This window comes from Notechis scutatus, chromosome 13 (genome assembly GCF_049901735.1).
Source record: "Notechis scutatus isolate UNSWTSFEM ecotype Mainland chromosome 13, rNotScu1.2, whole genome shotgun sequence".
Lineage (NCBI taxonomy): Eukaryota > Metazoa > Chordata > Lepidosauria > Squamata > Elapidae > Notechis > Notechis scutatus.
The window spans coordinates 7,084,830-7,102,329 of record NC_142021.1 but is presented as its reverse complement, the minus strand read 5'-3'; the positions used below and the strand labels follow the sequence as shown (position 1 = coordinate 7,102,329).

Below are 17,500 nucleotides of genomic sequence, written 5' to 3'. Positions count from 1 at the left end.
TGGCTTTTACGCCTAAGGGGGAACTGGAACTCACGTCTCCCTCTTTCTAGCCTGATGTCAACTCGTAAAACATTCCTATGGCTGCTTTCGAGTTGCCAGGGGAATCTGGAGGAGCAGTAGGGCAGTAAAACCAGAAGTACATTCCACCATTATCTTAAAAAGATTGTAGCCAGGTTATCTGGCCTTGAAAATTCTTCATTGGAGAATGTGATTGATGACACATCCAACGGGAGCGGGGGAAACAGGGCCCACAGGCGATAGTGAACTACATATGCCAGTGTTGGTTTCATTTAGGTTAATGCCGGCATGTTGCTCTTGATAAATCTTTTGAGTTCTTCTTGAAGCTTGGCTTGAGGCTCATGATTTAATTAGGGCGATCGCCGGAACCCTGACAGCAAGCCAACTCTGGCATACGTAATTCACCATCGCCCGTGACCCTTCGCCACTAGTCCTAAGTACCAAAATGTCTATTTCTCTTTGTGCTTTCCTCCCCTCCAGCGAAGTGGTGAGCGTGGCCTGTGAAAAGCGGACCCTCTCCGTGTTTTCGGCGTCTGGCCGTCGCCTTCTCCCTCCCATCGTTCTCCATTCCCCCATCTCCACGTTACACTGTACAGGGTTTTACATCATGGCTCTCACAACTGCTGCAACCCTCTCTGTTTGGTAAGCACCGAACTTCTCTCTCTCTCCCTCCTCCAGATCATATTTTCACATCTTCCTTTGCAAAGACGCGTGTCGCGTGGAACTTGAGTTACCCCTTTTTTAACCCTTTCCACAACTTTTCCCCTTTTAGGAACGTGCGGAAGCAGTCAGTGGTGGTGAAAGATGAGTCCCTACAAACCATTTTAGCAGGTAATGACATTCAAATCCACCTAGGGCCCTCAAAATTCACTTTAAAGTTTGTCCTGGACTTACATTCATTCGTTTAGCAACTCTTCGAAGATTTCAAAGTGCCAAAAAAAAAATGACTTAGGACTGGTCCTTGCACTTAGAACAGAACAGAACCCACAGAACAGAACAGAGTAAAATAGAATAGAATAAAAACTTTTTTGTCACTTTAAATGTATACCAATTAGCATTCATTAAAGGATAACCATTATGCATATACCCACATACCCACATGTATATGACATGGAGAAGCCTCACAGTCTAGTTCGGATGTATACATGTACATGGCAAGAAAAACGAATCTTGCGAGTTTACCAGATGGATGGCCTAGGGAACAAAGCTGTTCCAGAATCTGGTAGTCCTGCTATAGATACTTTGAAACCTCCTCCCACAGGGGAGCAACAGAAACAGACCGTGAAGTGGGTGGGTGGGGTCTCTGACAATACTTTGAGCTCTAAGTACATAGCGCTTATAAGCAGTATCCTGAATGACAGGAAGTGAGCTTCCTATGATCTTCTCCACTGTCCTCACCACTCTCTGTAGGGACTTTCTATCAGGCGCTCTGCTGCCACCAAACCAAACAAGGATGCAGCTTGTTAAAACGTTCTCAATCGTGCCTCGGTCAAAAGTGGCCCCGGAGAGAAGGAGAGAGATGTGTTCTCCTCTTCCGACGCAGGAAATGCAGACAGACGCTGGTTTGCACGCTTCGCTAAAGATAATGCACGAAGAGACTTAGGGCTGTTGCCAGAAGCATCTCCATGATCATGTGATCAAATTTGGGGTGCTTGGCAACCAGCCTGCGTTGTTTACAACAGTTGCGTGTCCCTAGAGCGATGTGATACGCTTAACAACTGCATGGCTCATTTAACAACTGGAGCAATTTGCTTAACCATCATGGCCCAAAAGGTCATAAAATTGGCCTGGCTTCCTTACACACCTCTTCCTGGGCAGCAGAAATTCTAGTCACTGTGATTGTTCAGCGAAGAATATAGTCATTAAGCAAATCTGGCTTCGCCCGTGGAGTCAGACATCAGCTGGAATGGTGGCAAGTGGTAATCACGAAGTAAGTACGAGGACTGCATGTAGGTTGCCTTTTTCAGTGCCACTGTAACTTCATATGGTCACTAAAATGAACAATTGTGAGTCAAGGACAGCTTTGGAAGCCATGATTGAGACCAGATGCTCCCACGCTGCCACATTTTGAGCCTGGGAAAGGGGGAGGGGGGAATTTCTCGGAGTGTATGTAGTTAGACCTAATAGCATTCTTTTTCTAAGTCAAGGTCATGTTATTTCTGCACCTGGGTGAGAGGACGTCTCAAGATGGGACAGATGGCGATTGGGCCATGTGATGTGATGAGGGGTGCATGGGATGGATTTTGTAGTTTTTACTTATTGCAAGGAAGCCCGGAAGTTTCAGATGTGCCAGTTTACTATCCAAATAAAAAGAATTTTTGGGAAGATGCCTGTCTCGGAGTTATTGGTTTGAGTGGAGGGGTTGCTGGAACACCTGTCCTCTGCCCGTCAGCCCTACAAGACCCGCCCCATGTTTCTGCTGCCAAGAAAACTGATGGATATGTTTGACCTTCGCAGGAAGTGAAACCACTGTCTCTCAAATCTTGCTGACTCAGCATGGCATCCCTGTGATGAATATGTCGGACGGAAGAGCATATTGCTTTAATCCTTCTCTATCTTCCTGGTGAGCCCCCAAGGTGGAAGGGTGCAGGGGGAGGTGATTCTTTAAAGAGCTAAGCAGGATCGATCTTCCATTAACGTTTCCGGGACAAACTCTTTAAAGTTCCTATGGCAAATAAGATGCCATTTTATTTGGCTCCATTCCTGTCCTGCACAACAGACCAGGTCAACCCGTGAGCTTCCAATTAAACTTGATTTTATTGCTACTCGTGTCTTATGCTCAACTCATGGTCAGCACCAGCTCGGAATTAGATAAGGGTTGACCGAAATTCAAGGGGAGTTTGGACTTTAAACCAATTGTGGCTATGTTGGGATTCTAGGCTGATGCCGCTCTTGACTCCGCCCTCCCGTTCTGCCACCCTTTGTCCTACAGTTCCTTGGGCTTGCTGTCAATTAGAAGAATACAGTTTAAAATAAAAACTGGGAATCTGTTTTTGCAGTTAACCAGCCTGTTGTTTTAAGCAGGGGGCTGAGCTTTGAGGTTCATCCATTTGGCTGGATGGGAAATGAAACAGGTTAAGCTTCCAACTTGCACGTGTTTTAATTTTGCGAGGCGGCCTGTCTCTTCCCTCACTTGGGTTAACTGTACCCTGTTCTGCCTTTCCAGGAACCTCGTCTCTGACAAGCAGGAAACGTTGGCCCAGTGTGCAGACTTCAGGAGCAGTCTACCATCGCAGGAGGCCATGCTGTGTTCAGGACCTTTAGCCATCATTCAAGGACGAATGTCTAAGTATGGCTTTGTCTGTCTCATTCTATCTCTCTGTCCTTAGCCCTCTGGCCCCCAGGACAGCACAGGCTCTTGGCCCCCAAAAGTCTTGGGGAACCCCTGCTTTGAGCTCTGAATGCAGCCTCTGTTGGAACTCTGTGGATTTCCCCCAAAAGCTCCTCCTTACCTTCCTGTCAAGAGCCAGGAAAATCAGAAGATTCAGGCACCTCTACTCAAAATCGTTCATTTAGTGACTATTCAGAGTTACAACGGCTCTGGAAAAAAAGGAGCGTTTTTTCACACTTATGACCATTGCAGCATCCCCCTTGATAACATGATCCAAATTCAAATGCTTGGCAACTGACTCCTATTTATGACAGTTGCAGTGTCCTGAGGACATGGGATTCCCCCCTTTGCGACCTTCTGACGAGAAAAATAAATGGGGAGGCCAGGCTCACTTAACAACCGTGTTACTAGCTTCACAGTTGCTATGATTCACTTAACAACAGTGGCAAGAAAAAGTCGTACAATGTGGCAAAAGTCACGTAACAAAGGTTTTACTTAGCAGCAGAAATCCTTTGTTGAATTGTGTTTGTAAGTCCAGGACTGCCTTTAAACAGATTTATTGCAAGCTTAAGCCCTAGACAAGAATCTGGCCAACTAACAGTCAAGGGAAATGAGCGGGAGATAAGAAAGGCATTGAAGGTGGGCTGGTCTTAGATCTCTCGTGGGTGCACAGGGACTTATAACGTGTTTGACCTCCTCCCTCGGGCTCAGCCTGATCATCTCCTGCACTTCCTTCCATTCTCAACTCCTAAAAACTGCCTCCCCTTTGTTCTTTTCCCACAGCTCTGGGCGGCAGGCAGCCAAATTGTTCTCCATGCCTCATTTGGTGCAGCAAGAAACCACCACAGCGTACCTGGAGAGTCAGGTGGCCTCTGCCTTGGCTTTACAGTCTAGTCATGAATATCGTCACTGGCTGCTTATTTATGCACGGTACCTGGTTAAGGAAGGTAAGGAATCATGCGCTTGGTCGATAGCGTTAAAAGTCTCGTTGCAGGAGGTCAGCCGTTCTGAGCAAAGCTGCCTTTTGCAATTGACCAATGGGAATATGGTCAATGCCAGTAGTGTTCCGGTTGTGCTCTAATTGTTTTAGGATTCTTATTATGGTTGTCTATACAGAGATGTTCAGTCTGCATTTTGTTCTAAGTATCGAGTCTAAGGACCTGGGATAAGCAGATGTTTTTTTAATAATATCAAAGATATCATCGCAGGATGTCAGCTGTTCCAAGCAAAGTTGCCTTCTGCAATTGACCGATGGAGACATTGTCAATGCTAGCATTATGGTTGGTCGCCCAGTCATCCAGATGTTTAGACTGGATTTGGTGTTTTTGTCCAACTTTTGAGTCCTTCCTAAGGACTTGGGATAGGCAAATGTTGTTTGAGGGGATTAGAGGTATCACTGCAGGCTGTCAGCTGTTCCAAGTCAAGCAGCCTTTTGTAATTAACCGACATTCTTGTCAATGCCGATGGTGTTCCAGATCTTTGGGGATTCTTACGATTATGCTTTCATTGCACAATCAGCCAGATGTCTGGCCTGGATTGGACAGTTTTACCCACCTGTTGAGTCCTCCCCGAGGACTTAGGATAGGCCGACGTTTCGGTTTGATTGTCTCAAAGGTCTCATTGCAGGATGTCAGCTGTTCCAAGCAAAGGCTGCCTTTTGCAATTGACCGACTGGGATTTTTGTCAATGCCGATGATATTCAAATGGTGCTCCAGACGTTTTGGGGATTACACCCCAGGCACCTATTGTCTCTAAATTAGTTGGGCAGAGTATTTCCTCCTTTGTGAGTCTTCTTCTTTACTGTCTTCCTCAGGCTTTGAATATCGCTTGAGGGAATTATGCAAGGATCTGTTAGGTCCTGTCCACTCTTCCTCTGGAAGTCAGTGGGAATCAACTGTCGTGGTAAGTGTTGCTTCTTCTTCTTCTTCTTTTTTTTGGGGGGGGGGGATGAGGGGAGGAGACACATAAAAATTGTATTTCCCTCCCTCCCTAACTCAGTTGCATCAGCCTGACCGCCTCCCTCCATCTTGCTCACTTTTCTAGTCACACAGAATGGAACATGTGACATACAAATAGTCCTCGACTTACGACCACAATTCAGCCCTAATTTTCTGTTGCCGACGGAGACATTTTTTGTTGAATGGATTTTGTCCTATTTTGCGACATTCCTTGCCACAGTTTGTTTTAGTCACGGCGGCCATTAAGTTAGTACCTGAGCTCTTAAATGAACCTGGCTTCCCTCTCTCCCCGTTGACTTCGCTTGTCAGAAGGTCGCAAAAGGGGACCACGTGGCCCCAGGGATGCTGCGGCCGTCACAAATAGGAGTCAGTTGCCAAGCATCTTAATTTTGATCGGGTGACCATGGGTCATCAATGTGAAAAACGGTCCTACGTCCCACGTTTTTCAGTGCCGTTGTAACTTCGAATGGTCACTCAAACGAACTGTTGTAAGTCAAGGACTACCTCTGTCGTACAGTGTCTTGGGAACAGATTTTTCGTTTTGGAAAGTACTGTAGAAGCTTTCTTCCCGAGTCTCTTTCTATAGAAATGGGGTGTTTCCATGCAGACAAGCAACAGGGAACAGCTCAGCGCAGTGTCCACCCTGCTTCTCTGACTTTGATTTCCATGACTATACTGACCCAGGCTTGACAAAATCACGAAGCAGACTCTTCGTCCCAACAAACCCCTCTTTGTTAGCTTTACTCCCAAGTCGACCCTTGTTCCTTAGCTGTTCCCTTCTTCTGGCAGCTCTGTGCATGTGCACATTGGGAACAGGCTCCAGCTGTTCTTCTGCCCCACTGATCTCCGACTCCCAGATGGCCCTGGCCCCATCTCTGCCTCCAACACAGAGCACTGGTCAGAGCCTTCCCCAGACTCCAGGACTGGCCCACGTTCTTCTCCAACCTCCTCACTGTCTAAGTCTGCTGCCAGCTCAACAGTGCCACAACAGTGACATGCTTATTTGTGTGTGTTTGTGTGTTTGTTTCATGCAGGGCTTAAGGAAACGGGACCTGCTCAAGGAACTGTTGCCTGTCATCGGGCAGAACCTTCGTTTCCAGCGACTTTTTACGGAATACCAGGAGCAGCTGGACATTTTGAAAGACAAATAGCCTCCTCTGAGATCTTTCTCCAGCCTATAGGAGAGCAGGGAAGAAGAAGCAGAGGGTCCGTTGGCAGAAGCTAACACTCCTGGAAAAAGACGCGGGGCAGGAACCACATCGGGGGGCTCTTTTAACAAGCTAAAATGTTGCCGTTTTTAAAAGAAGATCACAAGAGGGAAGTGTGAACATTTGGGGAAGCAAAAGGATGTGTGCTTCTGCTGCTCTTTCCTGGAAGTTGAGCATCACAGCTTGTAGCTGTCAGGGCACGAGAATGGTCTTCAAAGAGAAGGGACTGTTGTATTCCAGATCTGATGAACCAGATATCAAAGAGACACTTTTTTTGTGTGTGAGCCTTTTGAATATCCTTTGAAAAGCACATTACAAGAAGCTCAACTGAATGTCATACAAAGCCCTCATTTCGGGGTTCTTTACTGAGGATTTACGTATTGGGGAGACAAAAGTGGAGCCGCCCCAAATCGTGAAACTCCTGCAGAGTTATGCAGCCCACAAACTCTTGAAATTGTGGATAACAATTCGAAACGAGAGGCTGTTGGATCACCATGGACTATTTTTATACTAGAATTTGCTAACTTGTAATATGAGAATTTTATTTGGCCAATAATTCCCCCGTCCCCCACCCTTTCCCTCTCCCTCCACCCAAAAGTCCTCTTGTATCAAAACGTAACTTCATTCATTATGACAGCTACGTTGCTGAACAATTGTACCAAAATAAATGTCTCTCTCTCTTTTTTTTAACTATTTGTAAAAGGTATTGGCAAAATGGGAAGGGATAGCTAAAAACGGAAGGGGTTTGGGGAGGGAAGGCATTTTTTTTTTGTAAGTACAATTAATAAATGAACATTGCATTGATTTCAGAACATACGTGAATCTCTTTGTGCTGCTTGTGGTAGCGTTAAACTGTACAGGCCTCCACCTGTAAAAACGAATCTTGAACTCGGCGTTCGAATAGTCGGTTTTATTTATTTTGAGCCATGGGTCTTTGTGTAGCACCAGTCCAAAGCAGTTTACTAAGCAAGGAAGATAATAACAGATTACAACAATGAATCACACATGACATAATGAAGCAACACTCATGTAAACAGCTTTCCTGATGTTACATGTCCAATGGTCTCCAGAATGTTACATGTACTGTATAATCTTGCTGGTTTTAAGACCCCACCACCATTTGCAACTGTATATTCTGTCCTGTAATAAATGTGTCTTTTTTTAATCATTTCCAAGGAATACTAGTTGGGGATTTCCAGACAGGATTTTCAACCTAGTTTGTTAGGAGGGATTCTTCTAAAAAGCCACATAATGTTGTTTTAGGGAGATGGGTCAGATTTGACAGATGGGAAGAAGAATGGGACAGACACATCTTTTTTTAAAAGCTTATCTACACATTCCAAGGAAAGATATTAAAAATTTAGTATATTATAGTCCAGTTTAAGACTGGGGAGATTCAGAACAGAGTCCTCACTCAGCCATGGAATTCACGATATATGTTGAATTGTTTCAAGGATGGAAATGCAACAGAGTTAAATGATGTTGGATGGAGAGTTCATCATGACTAGATCTTCTAAAACAGGACAAGTAACATACGCTGTGTTGGCTTATAAAATTCTCCATGAGTGTAGGTGGGTGCATTTAGATTGCTTCGTGATATTTATTGTCGCCCATCCAGACTAGGAAAAGCTGATAAGAGAGTAAAGTCAAAATTGGAGAAAATTCTGAGAAGCATTCTATCAGTCATCTTCTATGTACTGGTTTTACAGCTGAATCTCGGAGGTGAACTGAAGAGAGATCCATATTTATTACTGGAAAAAAATAAAAATGCTTTTTTTAAAGAGTGGCATTGCTTCCCTTTCTTCCTATAGAATGAGCGTAGAACAAAGTAGGAACAGCAAGCTACTCTCAGTTAAGCTTATGAATTTATGCATGTCTACATTATTTTTGGCAACAATAATGAAGTGGTTGGGCAGATGCCTTAACCTCAATTTAGCTTAGAGTCCTTCAATCAGAATAGAGCTGAAAGGGACCTTGGAGGTCTTCCAGTCCAACCCCCTGCTCAAGCAGCAGACCCTATGCCATACCAGACAAATGGCTGTCCAGTCTCTTCTTAAAAACCTCCAGTGTTGGAGCACCCACAACTTCTGGTGGCAAGCCGTTCCACTGGTTGATTGTCATCCCTGTTAGGGAGTTTCTCCTTAATTCCAGGTTGCTTCTCTCCTTGATTAGTTTCACCAGCCAGCTGAAGAAATATCCACCTTTATTACAGGAGATTTTTTTTAAAAAGTCCATGCTGGTTTGGCAATTCTGCGAGTTGGAGCCCATACATCTCAAAGTTGCCAAGGTTGTCAGTCTCTGTCCTTAAGTAATAAAAGAAGAAGAAGCAGAACCTATACCTATTACTATATGTGTTAATATCCCTGTTTGTTCTTTCTTTGCTCTTCTGTAAATGATATGCCCCGACAATACACTGTATTCAAAATGTTTATAAATAAAAAAACACATATACCAAAACAACAAGAAGAAGCGGAACCTTTAGTAGCAGCTTCCTGTTTCCCCAGTGGGGGGACTGTTTTGCGCGCTGTACCGCGCTAAACCGGAAATAGAGCCGCGGAGTGCCTTTTCCCGGAAGTGGAGTTTTTTCGGGCAGCGTTTGGCTTTAATCGCCGGGGGATTGCGGAGCGGAGGAAGGGAGACTCGCCACCGCCGCCGCCATGGGGAAAAGGCAGCACCAGAAGGACAAAATGTAAGCGAAGAAGAACTGAAGGGGCGGTGGGGCGCCTTGGAAGCTCTCCGGAAGTCGGTGTGGCGGTGAAGGTTGGCATTTGTGCCCAGCCTACCTGGCAGGGACGTTGTTAAGGGGAGGAAAAGGGTTGCTGGAGGGGGTTTCAGTCCGGGCACCGGCTCTTTTTGGCTTTAGACTGTCCTGGCAAGGCTGAAGGCGAGGTGGGAAGCCAAGGAACTATTCACTGTGATAGATTAGGTAGGTAGGTAGGTAGAGAAACTGAAATAGTGATAGACAGACAGATAGTAGAAACAGATAAACTGAAATAAGTATTGATAAATGATAGAAAGATAGATAAACTGAAATAGGTATAGATAGAGATAAACTGAAATAGGGATTGATAAATGATAGATAAACTGAAATAGGTATAGAGATAAACTGAAATTGATAAATGATAGAAAAAGATAAACTGAAATAGGTATAAGATAGAGATATAAACTGAAATAGGTATAGATAAATGATAAACTGAAATAGGTATAGAGATAAACTGAATTGATAAATGATAGAAAAAGATAAACTGAAATAGGTATAAGATAGAGATATACACTGAAATAGGGATTGATAAATGATAAGATAGAAAGAGATAGATACATAAATATGTAGATACGTATGACAGGCAGATATAGATAGTTATAGAATGTATTGTGTGTGTATATGTATGTGTTTATACATAACATATACATGCACATGTACACAGGAGAGAGAGAGAGAGAATATATAAAACATTCAGTTTATAGAGATCCCCTGAGGGAGTGGACCCTGGTAGATGGTTATCTGTTGGTTAACAGGAAGTCGCTCTCTTGTGTGTTTGTATATATGGATTTTGTTCTTTGAGCTTTTTAGCTCATTTTGGTTGTATTTTCATTTTTATCTGTTTGGATTGTTTTATTGTGTACCCCACCCAGAATCGCTGTTTCATGAGCAGCTATATAAATGCAATAGATAGTTAGGTAAATGTAGCACAATGGGACAGATAGACAAATAGATACGATTGATAGGTAGGTAAATGTGATAAACAAATGTGACAGACAGACAGATATAGATATGAGAAGGTAGGAAGATAGATATGATAGAGATATATATGATATAGATATGATAGAATAAGAAGATAGATGGGTGGGTGAGTGGATGAATGGATAATAGGTTGATTCTCCTCAAAGCATGACTGTTATGGTATATTTCCCATCACTCCCCTGTGTTACATAGTGATTTGGCTCCAGTTTTCCACCCTTTCTTCACGTGCTTGCATGCACACACCACAGACATGATGGTACCTGCAGTACCCAATACCACTAATTATGGCAGTCTAACTTGGTTAGCGTAGTATGCCATAGTGCAAGAGGTGTAGAATGCCCTGTTGAGGTAGACCATTCCCACACCCATCACATTTGGGTGTGCAATATTAGAGAGGACCATTAGATGGCAGTGGAAAAAAAACAGAATTCTTGCCACCTGTTGCCACCTGTTGGTTTACAGACCAGGTAGGGTATATTCTAATCTGGCTCCATCCATTGGATGCAAAAGGAACCACTGTAGGGAATGTGCTTAAGTCTAACAGAGTTTCTCAGCTTTGGAAATTTTAAGAAATCTAAAGTTCAACTCAAGAGGTCAATTTCAACTAGAGTTGAAGGGCGCACATCTTAGTAGCCAAGTTTGAGAAACACTGCCCCAGCATGTCAGGAAGGACACAAGAGTCTGTAATTAGGACCCAGTGCTTCAATTAGCTTCAATTAGCCTTCCTTCTAGCTACATAAGTCAAGGTACATATTCGTCTAATTGTCTCTTTCTCTTTCAGGTACATAACATGTACAGAATATACCCATTTTTATGGCGGAAAGAAAGTTGGTATGTGACTAGACTTGTTGAATTTTTGTCTCATTTGCATGTCTAATTTATATTTTGGGTCCCCCTTCCCCAGGGCATTCAAACCAGGATCTGCCTCCTGTTATCCTAGTTGTAAGATAGGCTGAACTAAAAGGGAGATTGGCCAAAGTCACTTAATTACAATGTATTTATAGGGTATTCATGCAAAGATGAATATGTGAATGTGTGAGACATGTATATTTTTTCTTTCCTTTGAATAGAAATTCCACAGTCCAACTTCCGGCGCCTCCCTTTTGATCACTGTAGGTAAGTTTGAAAGAAACCACAGAGTAACAAATATCATAAAATGTTACTTCTTTCCTTCATACTTTTAATAGTTGGAATCAGTTTATATGGATGGGTTTGGTCATTCATCTTTGTGTGTTGGCTTAATGTTATGCCAGATAGGTTCGCTCTGCTTTTCTTATACTGAAATGGAATCCTTTTTTCTCAATCCTAGCTTATCTTTGCAACCCTTTGAATATCCAGTTTGCACACCAGATGGGACCATTTTTGACTTGCTGTAAGTTTTCTTTATTCCAGTTTCTCTTACATTCCCCCCTCCCCCCCTCCCTCTCCCTCCCTCTACCTACCTGTCTACCTACCTATTTGTCTACCTATCTGCCTGCCTATCTATCTGTCTACCTACCTACTTATCTACCTACCTACTTATCTACCTATCTGTCTACCTACCTATCTGTCTACCTCTGTCTACTTATCTACCTATTTGTCTACCTATCTATCTACCTACCTACTTATCTACCTATCTATCTACCCACCTACTTATCTACCTACCTACCTACTTATCTACCTACCTACTTATCTACCTATCTGTCTACTTATTTACCTATCTGTCTATCTACCTATCTGTCTACCTCTGTCTACCTCTGTCTACTTATCTACCTATTTGTCTACCTACCTACTTATCTACCTACCTATCTACCTACCTATGTATCTACCTATCCACCTACCTACCTGTCTACCTAATCTAATCCAATCCAATCCATCTCTGAGCTTCCTAATTTCTTGCAGACATCATCAGTAACATCATCAGTGCTAGTAAGGAGTGCATTCCCTGTCCCTTGTCACACTGATAGGCAAGCCATTAGAATATAAACTGATACCAAACTGCACTCCTTACTAGCACTGATGATGTCACCTAGTTTGGGTCATGGAACCTCCGAAAGCACCAAGGGCCCCTCATGTCAATCCTCAGCCACCCATATTCTCCTTTATTAGAATCTCGTTCTCTCTACATAAGTTGTTTGATGGGCTAGTTTGGATACACTAATGGCAGCCTCTGCTGGCAGTTTCTTCCCAGTATCTCTCTGGGATGCTGTGGCCCAGTTAAACAGGGCAAGAAATTGAGCCCAACGTTTCTGTTGCTAAGTGAATTTTGCTCCATTTTATGACTTTTCTTGCCACAATTGTTAAGTGAATCTGGCTTCCCCATTGACTTTGCTTATAAGAAGGTCACAAAAAGGGGATCACATGACCTCAGGACACTGCAACCGTCATAAATACGAGTCAGTTGTTAAGCATCCAAATTTGGATGACTTGACCATGGGGATTCTGCAACGGTTGTAAGTGTGAAAAACGGTCATAAGTCACTTTTTTCAGTGCCGTTGTAACGTTGAGTGTCGCTAAACGAACTGTTGTGTAAGTCAAGGACTACCTGTATTAGGATTGGAACCCTTTAAGTGAGCATTTGGCCTGATTATATATGTGGATAAAAAAGTGGAAATAAAAACTGAAATATGGCGTGCTACTGACCAAGACGGTAACAAAAAATCCGTCATACGAAATCCATACTGAAACAAAATCTGGAAATTTCACAGAGATTGAAGTGTGTGGATAGAACAGAAAGGTAGAAAACTGTCCAGAAAAAAACACCCAACACCTAGTGGTCCCTCAATTTTGCCCTTTGAATTTTATTTTTTGTTGTTGTTTTCTTTTACCCAAAATGTACTTCAATGTAGAAACCAATGTCCTTTTCTGACTCTGCATCTGTCTTGTTTTAGGAATATTGTTCCGTGGATAAAGAAGTATGGAACCAATCCAAGCACAGGGGAGGTAAGTATTGTTGGGTTTTAAAATGTGGGATCCATTCCAGCCTCAAACTACAGATATGAAAATCTCCAAAAATGAGAGCTTGAAAAGCAGGTGGAAAACCCCATTTTGGATACGTGTAAAGTAACAAGAAGAAAAAAAAAGTCCCGAATATGTCAGTTCTTTAGGATAAGCCAAATCAGGAAATAGACACCATGAGATCTACTGGAATTCTATTATGGCAGAGTATAATTACAGAATTTTGAAAGCTTGACAGAAGTCTTCCCTTTTCCTCCTTATACTAAAGAAAATCAAAGTTGAGTTTCTTCCTCGCTTCTTCCTCTCTTTCGGGATTAAGTTGGTGTTTATCTCACAGCTGCTGAAAGCTTCCTTTAAAGCCATCTCTCTTGTCTTATAAAACGGTAGATACGCAAGTGCTCTCTGTATTAAAGTCTGCTCTCTTTCTTACACCATTGATTCAAGAAATTATGGCTCATGGGACGATAATGAGAGGCAAGGCCTGTTCAGTTTTAGAGACTTATTCCCTCACTCCGTTTGTTGTTGTTCTTCTAATGAAAAGTGGGTGGGGGGGAAACCACAGATTTGTGTGTGTGCTCTCATGGTCTTGGATGATTTGCAGGAAAATTGTTGATAACCTTAAATACTTCAATGGGGTCTGCAAGGTTTTTAGAGCAGCGTTCTGTGTTTCATAGTAAAACCGTGTTTGTCAGACCTGCCCCGCTGAGGAAAGAAAGACCCTTGACTCCACTTGGTTGAAGCAAAAAGTTCTTTTACTAAGAGATGTTGGTGGCAGTAAAGCTTGGCAAGCTTTCGGTTTCCCTCACTCAAAAGATACAGAACTCATCCCAGCCCTCCCCTCGTGACCATCTTCAGCCAGTCGGAACTCACCAAAGTGTTTTGAGAATGCTGATATGTTTAATTTAGTTTATTGTCATTGCATCTTGTACAACGAAATTAAATACCATCTTCAGTGCACATCATGACCATGAAAATAAAACATAAACACACATCCTTCACATTGGATACATTGAATTGAAAACCCTTGATATTGTATTAATATTGCACTATACGGTAGAATTCAAAAGAGTTACTGCCCTGGGAGATAGAAGCTGTTTTTCAGCCTGTTCTTGTTTTTATTATCCTGTACCGTCTGCCAGATGGTAATAGTTCAAAAAAAAGGGTTCCCAGGATGAGATGGATCTTTGAGGATGTTCTGAACTTTCTTAAGGCAGCGGGAGCTATAAAGCTCTTCCAAAGAGGGGAGAGGACAACCCATGATCCCTCTGGAGCGCTTTCCTATCTGCCACTGTGCAATTGGCAAACCTCACACAGTAAGTTAAGATACCCTCTATGGTGCAGCGGTAGAAGGTCCCCAGCAGTTTTTCATTCAGTTGTTTCCTGAGAAGCCTCAGGTAGTATAATCTCTCTTAGGCCCTTTTGACCAGGGCTTCAATGTGGGCACCTCAGGTCAGGTCCTCTTTTATGGTAACATCCAGAAATTTAAATTTGGGAGTAATCCAGTGTCTTTCTCAGGAATCCTGGCCTTGGATGCTGGTACAAATTGGTCCCAAGCTTCTCTGGTCTTCCTCACCTGTCATTCCCCTTATTTCCCATTCACATACACAAAAATCTTTGTTGCCTATCTATGCTCCCTCTCGCTTCTCGATTTTGATGGCAGAGTGCCTGTGAGGCACCAACCCGAACTTGGCAGGCCTGACAGTATTAGCCACATAAAAAGTTACAAAACCTGGATCTGTGATTGTAGAACACATGGGTTGTTGTTGTTTTCTTGAAACACAAGGGGGCAGTCGGATCGTTTGGCCTGAAAAGCTTGGCCAGATCTTTAAATGTGCAGCAAATCCATTCCAGGGCAGGTCACCCGTTTACCTCTTCTGTTTAGTTTAGTTTAGTTTATTGTCATTGCACCTCATACGACGAAATTAAATACCATCTTCAGTGTGCATTATGACTATGAAAATAAACACAAACGCATTCATATTCTATACATTGAAATGAAAACCCCTGATATTGCATGAAAGTTGCACTATACCAGGGGTTGCCAACCTTTTGGACCTCAGGGACCACCAAATTCATTCTTTTAAATCCCGCAGACCAGAGACCCTGGGAAAATCCCCCAAAAAGCCTGCAGAAAAATTCCCAACCCCGTTTTCTTACCAATCGATCATTCTTTATTTGGGATCGCAGGTTACCGTCTCCAGCTCCGTTCTCAGGGGGAGAGGGAGAGAGAGAAAGAGAGACTTTTGGCTTCATGCAAGGAAAGCAGCAGAAGCTGCAGAAGTCTTTCTTTCTCTCCCCCCAAACTCCGCCAGAAATGAGTGTGGCCTCGGCCCCTGGCCTCCCTTCTTTCAGCTGGACATCGCATAAAAGGAACATACTGCCTTTTCAGCAAATAGAAGTTTAAAAACCTCAGACGCCTACAATCTAGACGCTTCTTCCTAGTAAATTAGTTGTGCGTCTGTCAGCTGTTTGTCAGAGTGGGGATTTGGTTATAAAGGACCTGTGCGATTGTTAGTGCAAATCCAACCTTTCAGCTCAGCCAGCCACGTGCCAAATGCACAACCCCCAGTTTGAAACTTTCAAAAGCCTGAAGGAACTCTAGTTTTGTCAGCAAATGTTTTTTTTTTTTTAGTTTTTTTTTAGCTACCCTGTGGGGGTCTTTTTTTTTTCCAAAACGGATTTTGGAAAAACTCGACTCCAGACACACATCCTCCAATTTCTGCAAAATCTTTCCGGTCGCGGAAAATGGGTAACCATGGTTTAAACTAGGGGTCCCCAACCTTTCCAACTTGGTGGCCCGGCGCAGAGGGCGGGCGTGTGAGTGGCAGGTGCATGCACCTGCGAACAGCTTCATTTGGGTGAGCGATGCACAGTGCGCATGAAGCTCCACTCACGCAAAATGGAGCTTCGTGTCTGAGTGGTGAGTGCTTGTGCGAGCGGGAGGCGCTTTGTGTTCGTGCGTGAAGCTCTACTCCAGAGTTTCGCGCACGCACTTGCTCATTTTTCCCGCAGCCCAGTTTTGAACAGGCTGCAGCCCGGTTGTGGGACCGCTGGACTAGAGCAGTGGTCTCCAAGCAGTGGGCCGGGGACTACTGGTGGTCCGTGAGAAAATTTTGGTGGTCCGCAGAGAAATGTCACCCCCAAAGTAATTAATCCAGGCTGTGCGGGAACACAAGGCTTGCGTTGCTTGCATTGTGAACAACAGAAGGTAGTGAGGGGACAGGGCGGAGGGAGGAACTTGCCACACTCATCCCACGAACCTTACCTGGCCACCAGACTGCTTTTTTCTTCTGCTTTTGGCTGCATGCAAGGAAAGTAGTAAAAGTCTTTCTTTCTCTCCCCCAAACTCCGCCAGAAATGAGTCTTTGGGACCCTGCAAGGCCTCCTGGTCCAAGAGGCTGCGCCGGCGTGACAAGTCTCACAAAGACTCATTTCTGGCGGAGTTTGGGGGAGAGAAAGAAAGACTTTTGGTGCTTCTGCTGCTTTCCTTGCATGAAGCCAAAAGTCTCTCTCTCTCTGTCTCTCTCTTTCTCTCTGTTTCTCTCTGTCTCTGTCTCTCTCTGTCCCTCTCTCTCTCTCTCTCCCCCCCTGAGAATTGATCGGTAGGAAAACAGGGTGGGGACTTTTGGGGGGATTTTCCCAGGGTCTCTGGTCCGCGGGATTTAAAATTATGAGTTTGGTGGTAACTGAAGTTCAAACGGTTGGTGATCCCTGGATTAAAGGACCTCCAAGGTCCCTTTCCCAACCTTGTTGTTCTGTTAATTCCAGCCCTCATCTCTGGCACTTGCAAAAACGACCTGTCTGAATCTCTTCGGAGTGGATCTAACCGATCCTTCTGCTGCTTCATGCTCCTGTGTGGCCTTTGGCTCATTCTCCTCCCAAAATTGCCCCTGCTACGGTAGTTCATTCTCCATTTGCTAAAATAGAATAACTGGTTGGATACCCGTGCTTCGGTATGAAACTGTGATCGGACTTAGTTTTTGGGGTGGAAAATAAGGGGGGGTGGGAATCTGTCTCTACCTACCAGCATCCATCGGTATTCATCTGGCTAGTGTCCTGTCTGTGAGAGAGTTGAGGGCTGTTTGGAAACTGAAGCAGTATTTGTTGTGTGAGCAAGAAGGAGACAGCAAGGAGCCTGGGTGTGGCTTAGCTCAACTGTTCTGTACTAAAGCTGCTTGGTGCTGTGAAACTGAAATTGAACTCTCCTCTCCTCTGCTTGTGTTTTGCATTTGGAAGAGATTTCTTTTCAGGTGGGGAGGGGGAGTAGAACTCCTTAGCATCAGAGCGTGTTAATAATAATAATAAT

General features: G+C 43.8%; 2 protein-coding genes across 3 annotated transcripts in view; both read left to right on the top strand.

The window, feature by feature from the left end:
- HIRA (histone cell cycle regulator) overlaps positions 1–7,319 on the top strand; it is a 33,284-nt gene extending 25,965 nt beyond the window's left edge. For both annotated transcript variants that reach the window (XM_087942437.1, XM_087942435.1), the window contains 7 exons: positions 499–660; positions 791–849; positions 2,476–2,581; positions 3,185–3,307; positions 4,133–4,296; positions 5,163–5,251; positions 6,342–7,319. In XM_087942437.1, coding sequence (XP_087798563.1) covers positions 499–660; positions 791–849; positions 2,476–2,581; positions 3,185–3,307; positions 4,133–4,296; positions 5,163–5,251; positions 6,342–6,458 — 820 coding nt within the window. In that variant the 3' untranslated portion in view covers positions 6,459–7,319. The remainder of the gene's footprint in view (positions 1–498; positions 661–790; positions 850–2,475; positions 2,582–3,184; positions 3,308–4,132; positions 4,297–5,162; positions 5,252–6,341) is intronic.
- A 1,743-nt stretch (positions 7,320–9,062) lies between these two features.
- PPIL2 (peptidylprolyl isomerase like 2) overlaps positions 9,063–17,500 on the top strand; it is a 34,172-nt gene continuing 25,734 nt past the window's right edge. The window contains exons 1-5 of the mRNA XM_087942440.1: positions 9,063–9,204; positions 11,039–11,088; positions 11,328–11,373; positions 11,567–11,629; positions 13,128–13,179. Coding sequence (XP_087798566.1) covers positions 9,173–9,204; positions 11,039–11,088; positions 11,328–11,373; positions 11,567–11,629; positions 13,128–13,179 — 243 coding nt within the window. The 5' untranslated portion in view covers positions 9,063–9,172. The remainder of the gene's footprint in view (positions 9,205–11,038; positions 11,089–11,327; positions 11,374–11,566; positions 11,630–13,127; positions 13,180–17,500) is intronic.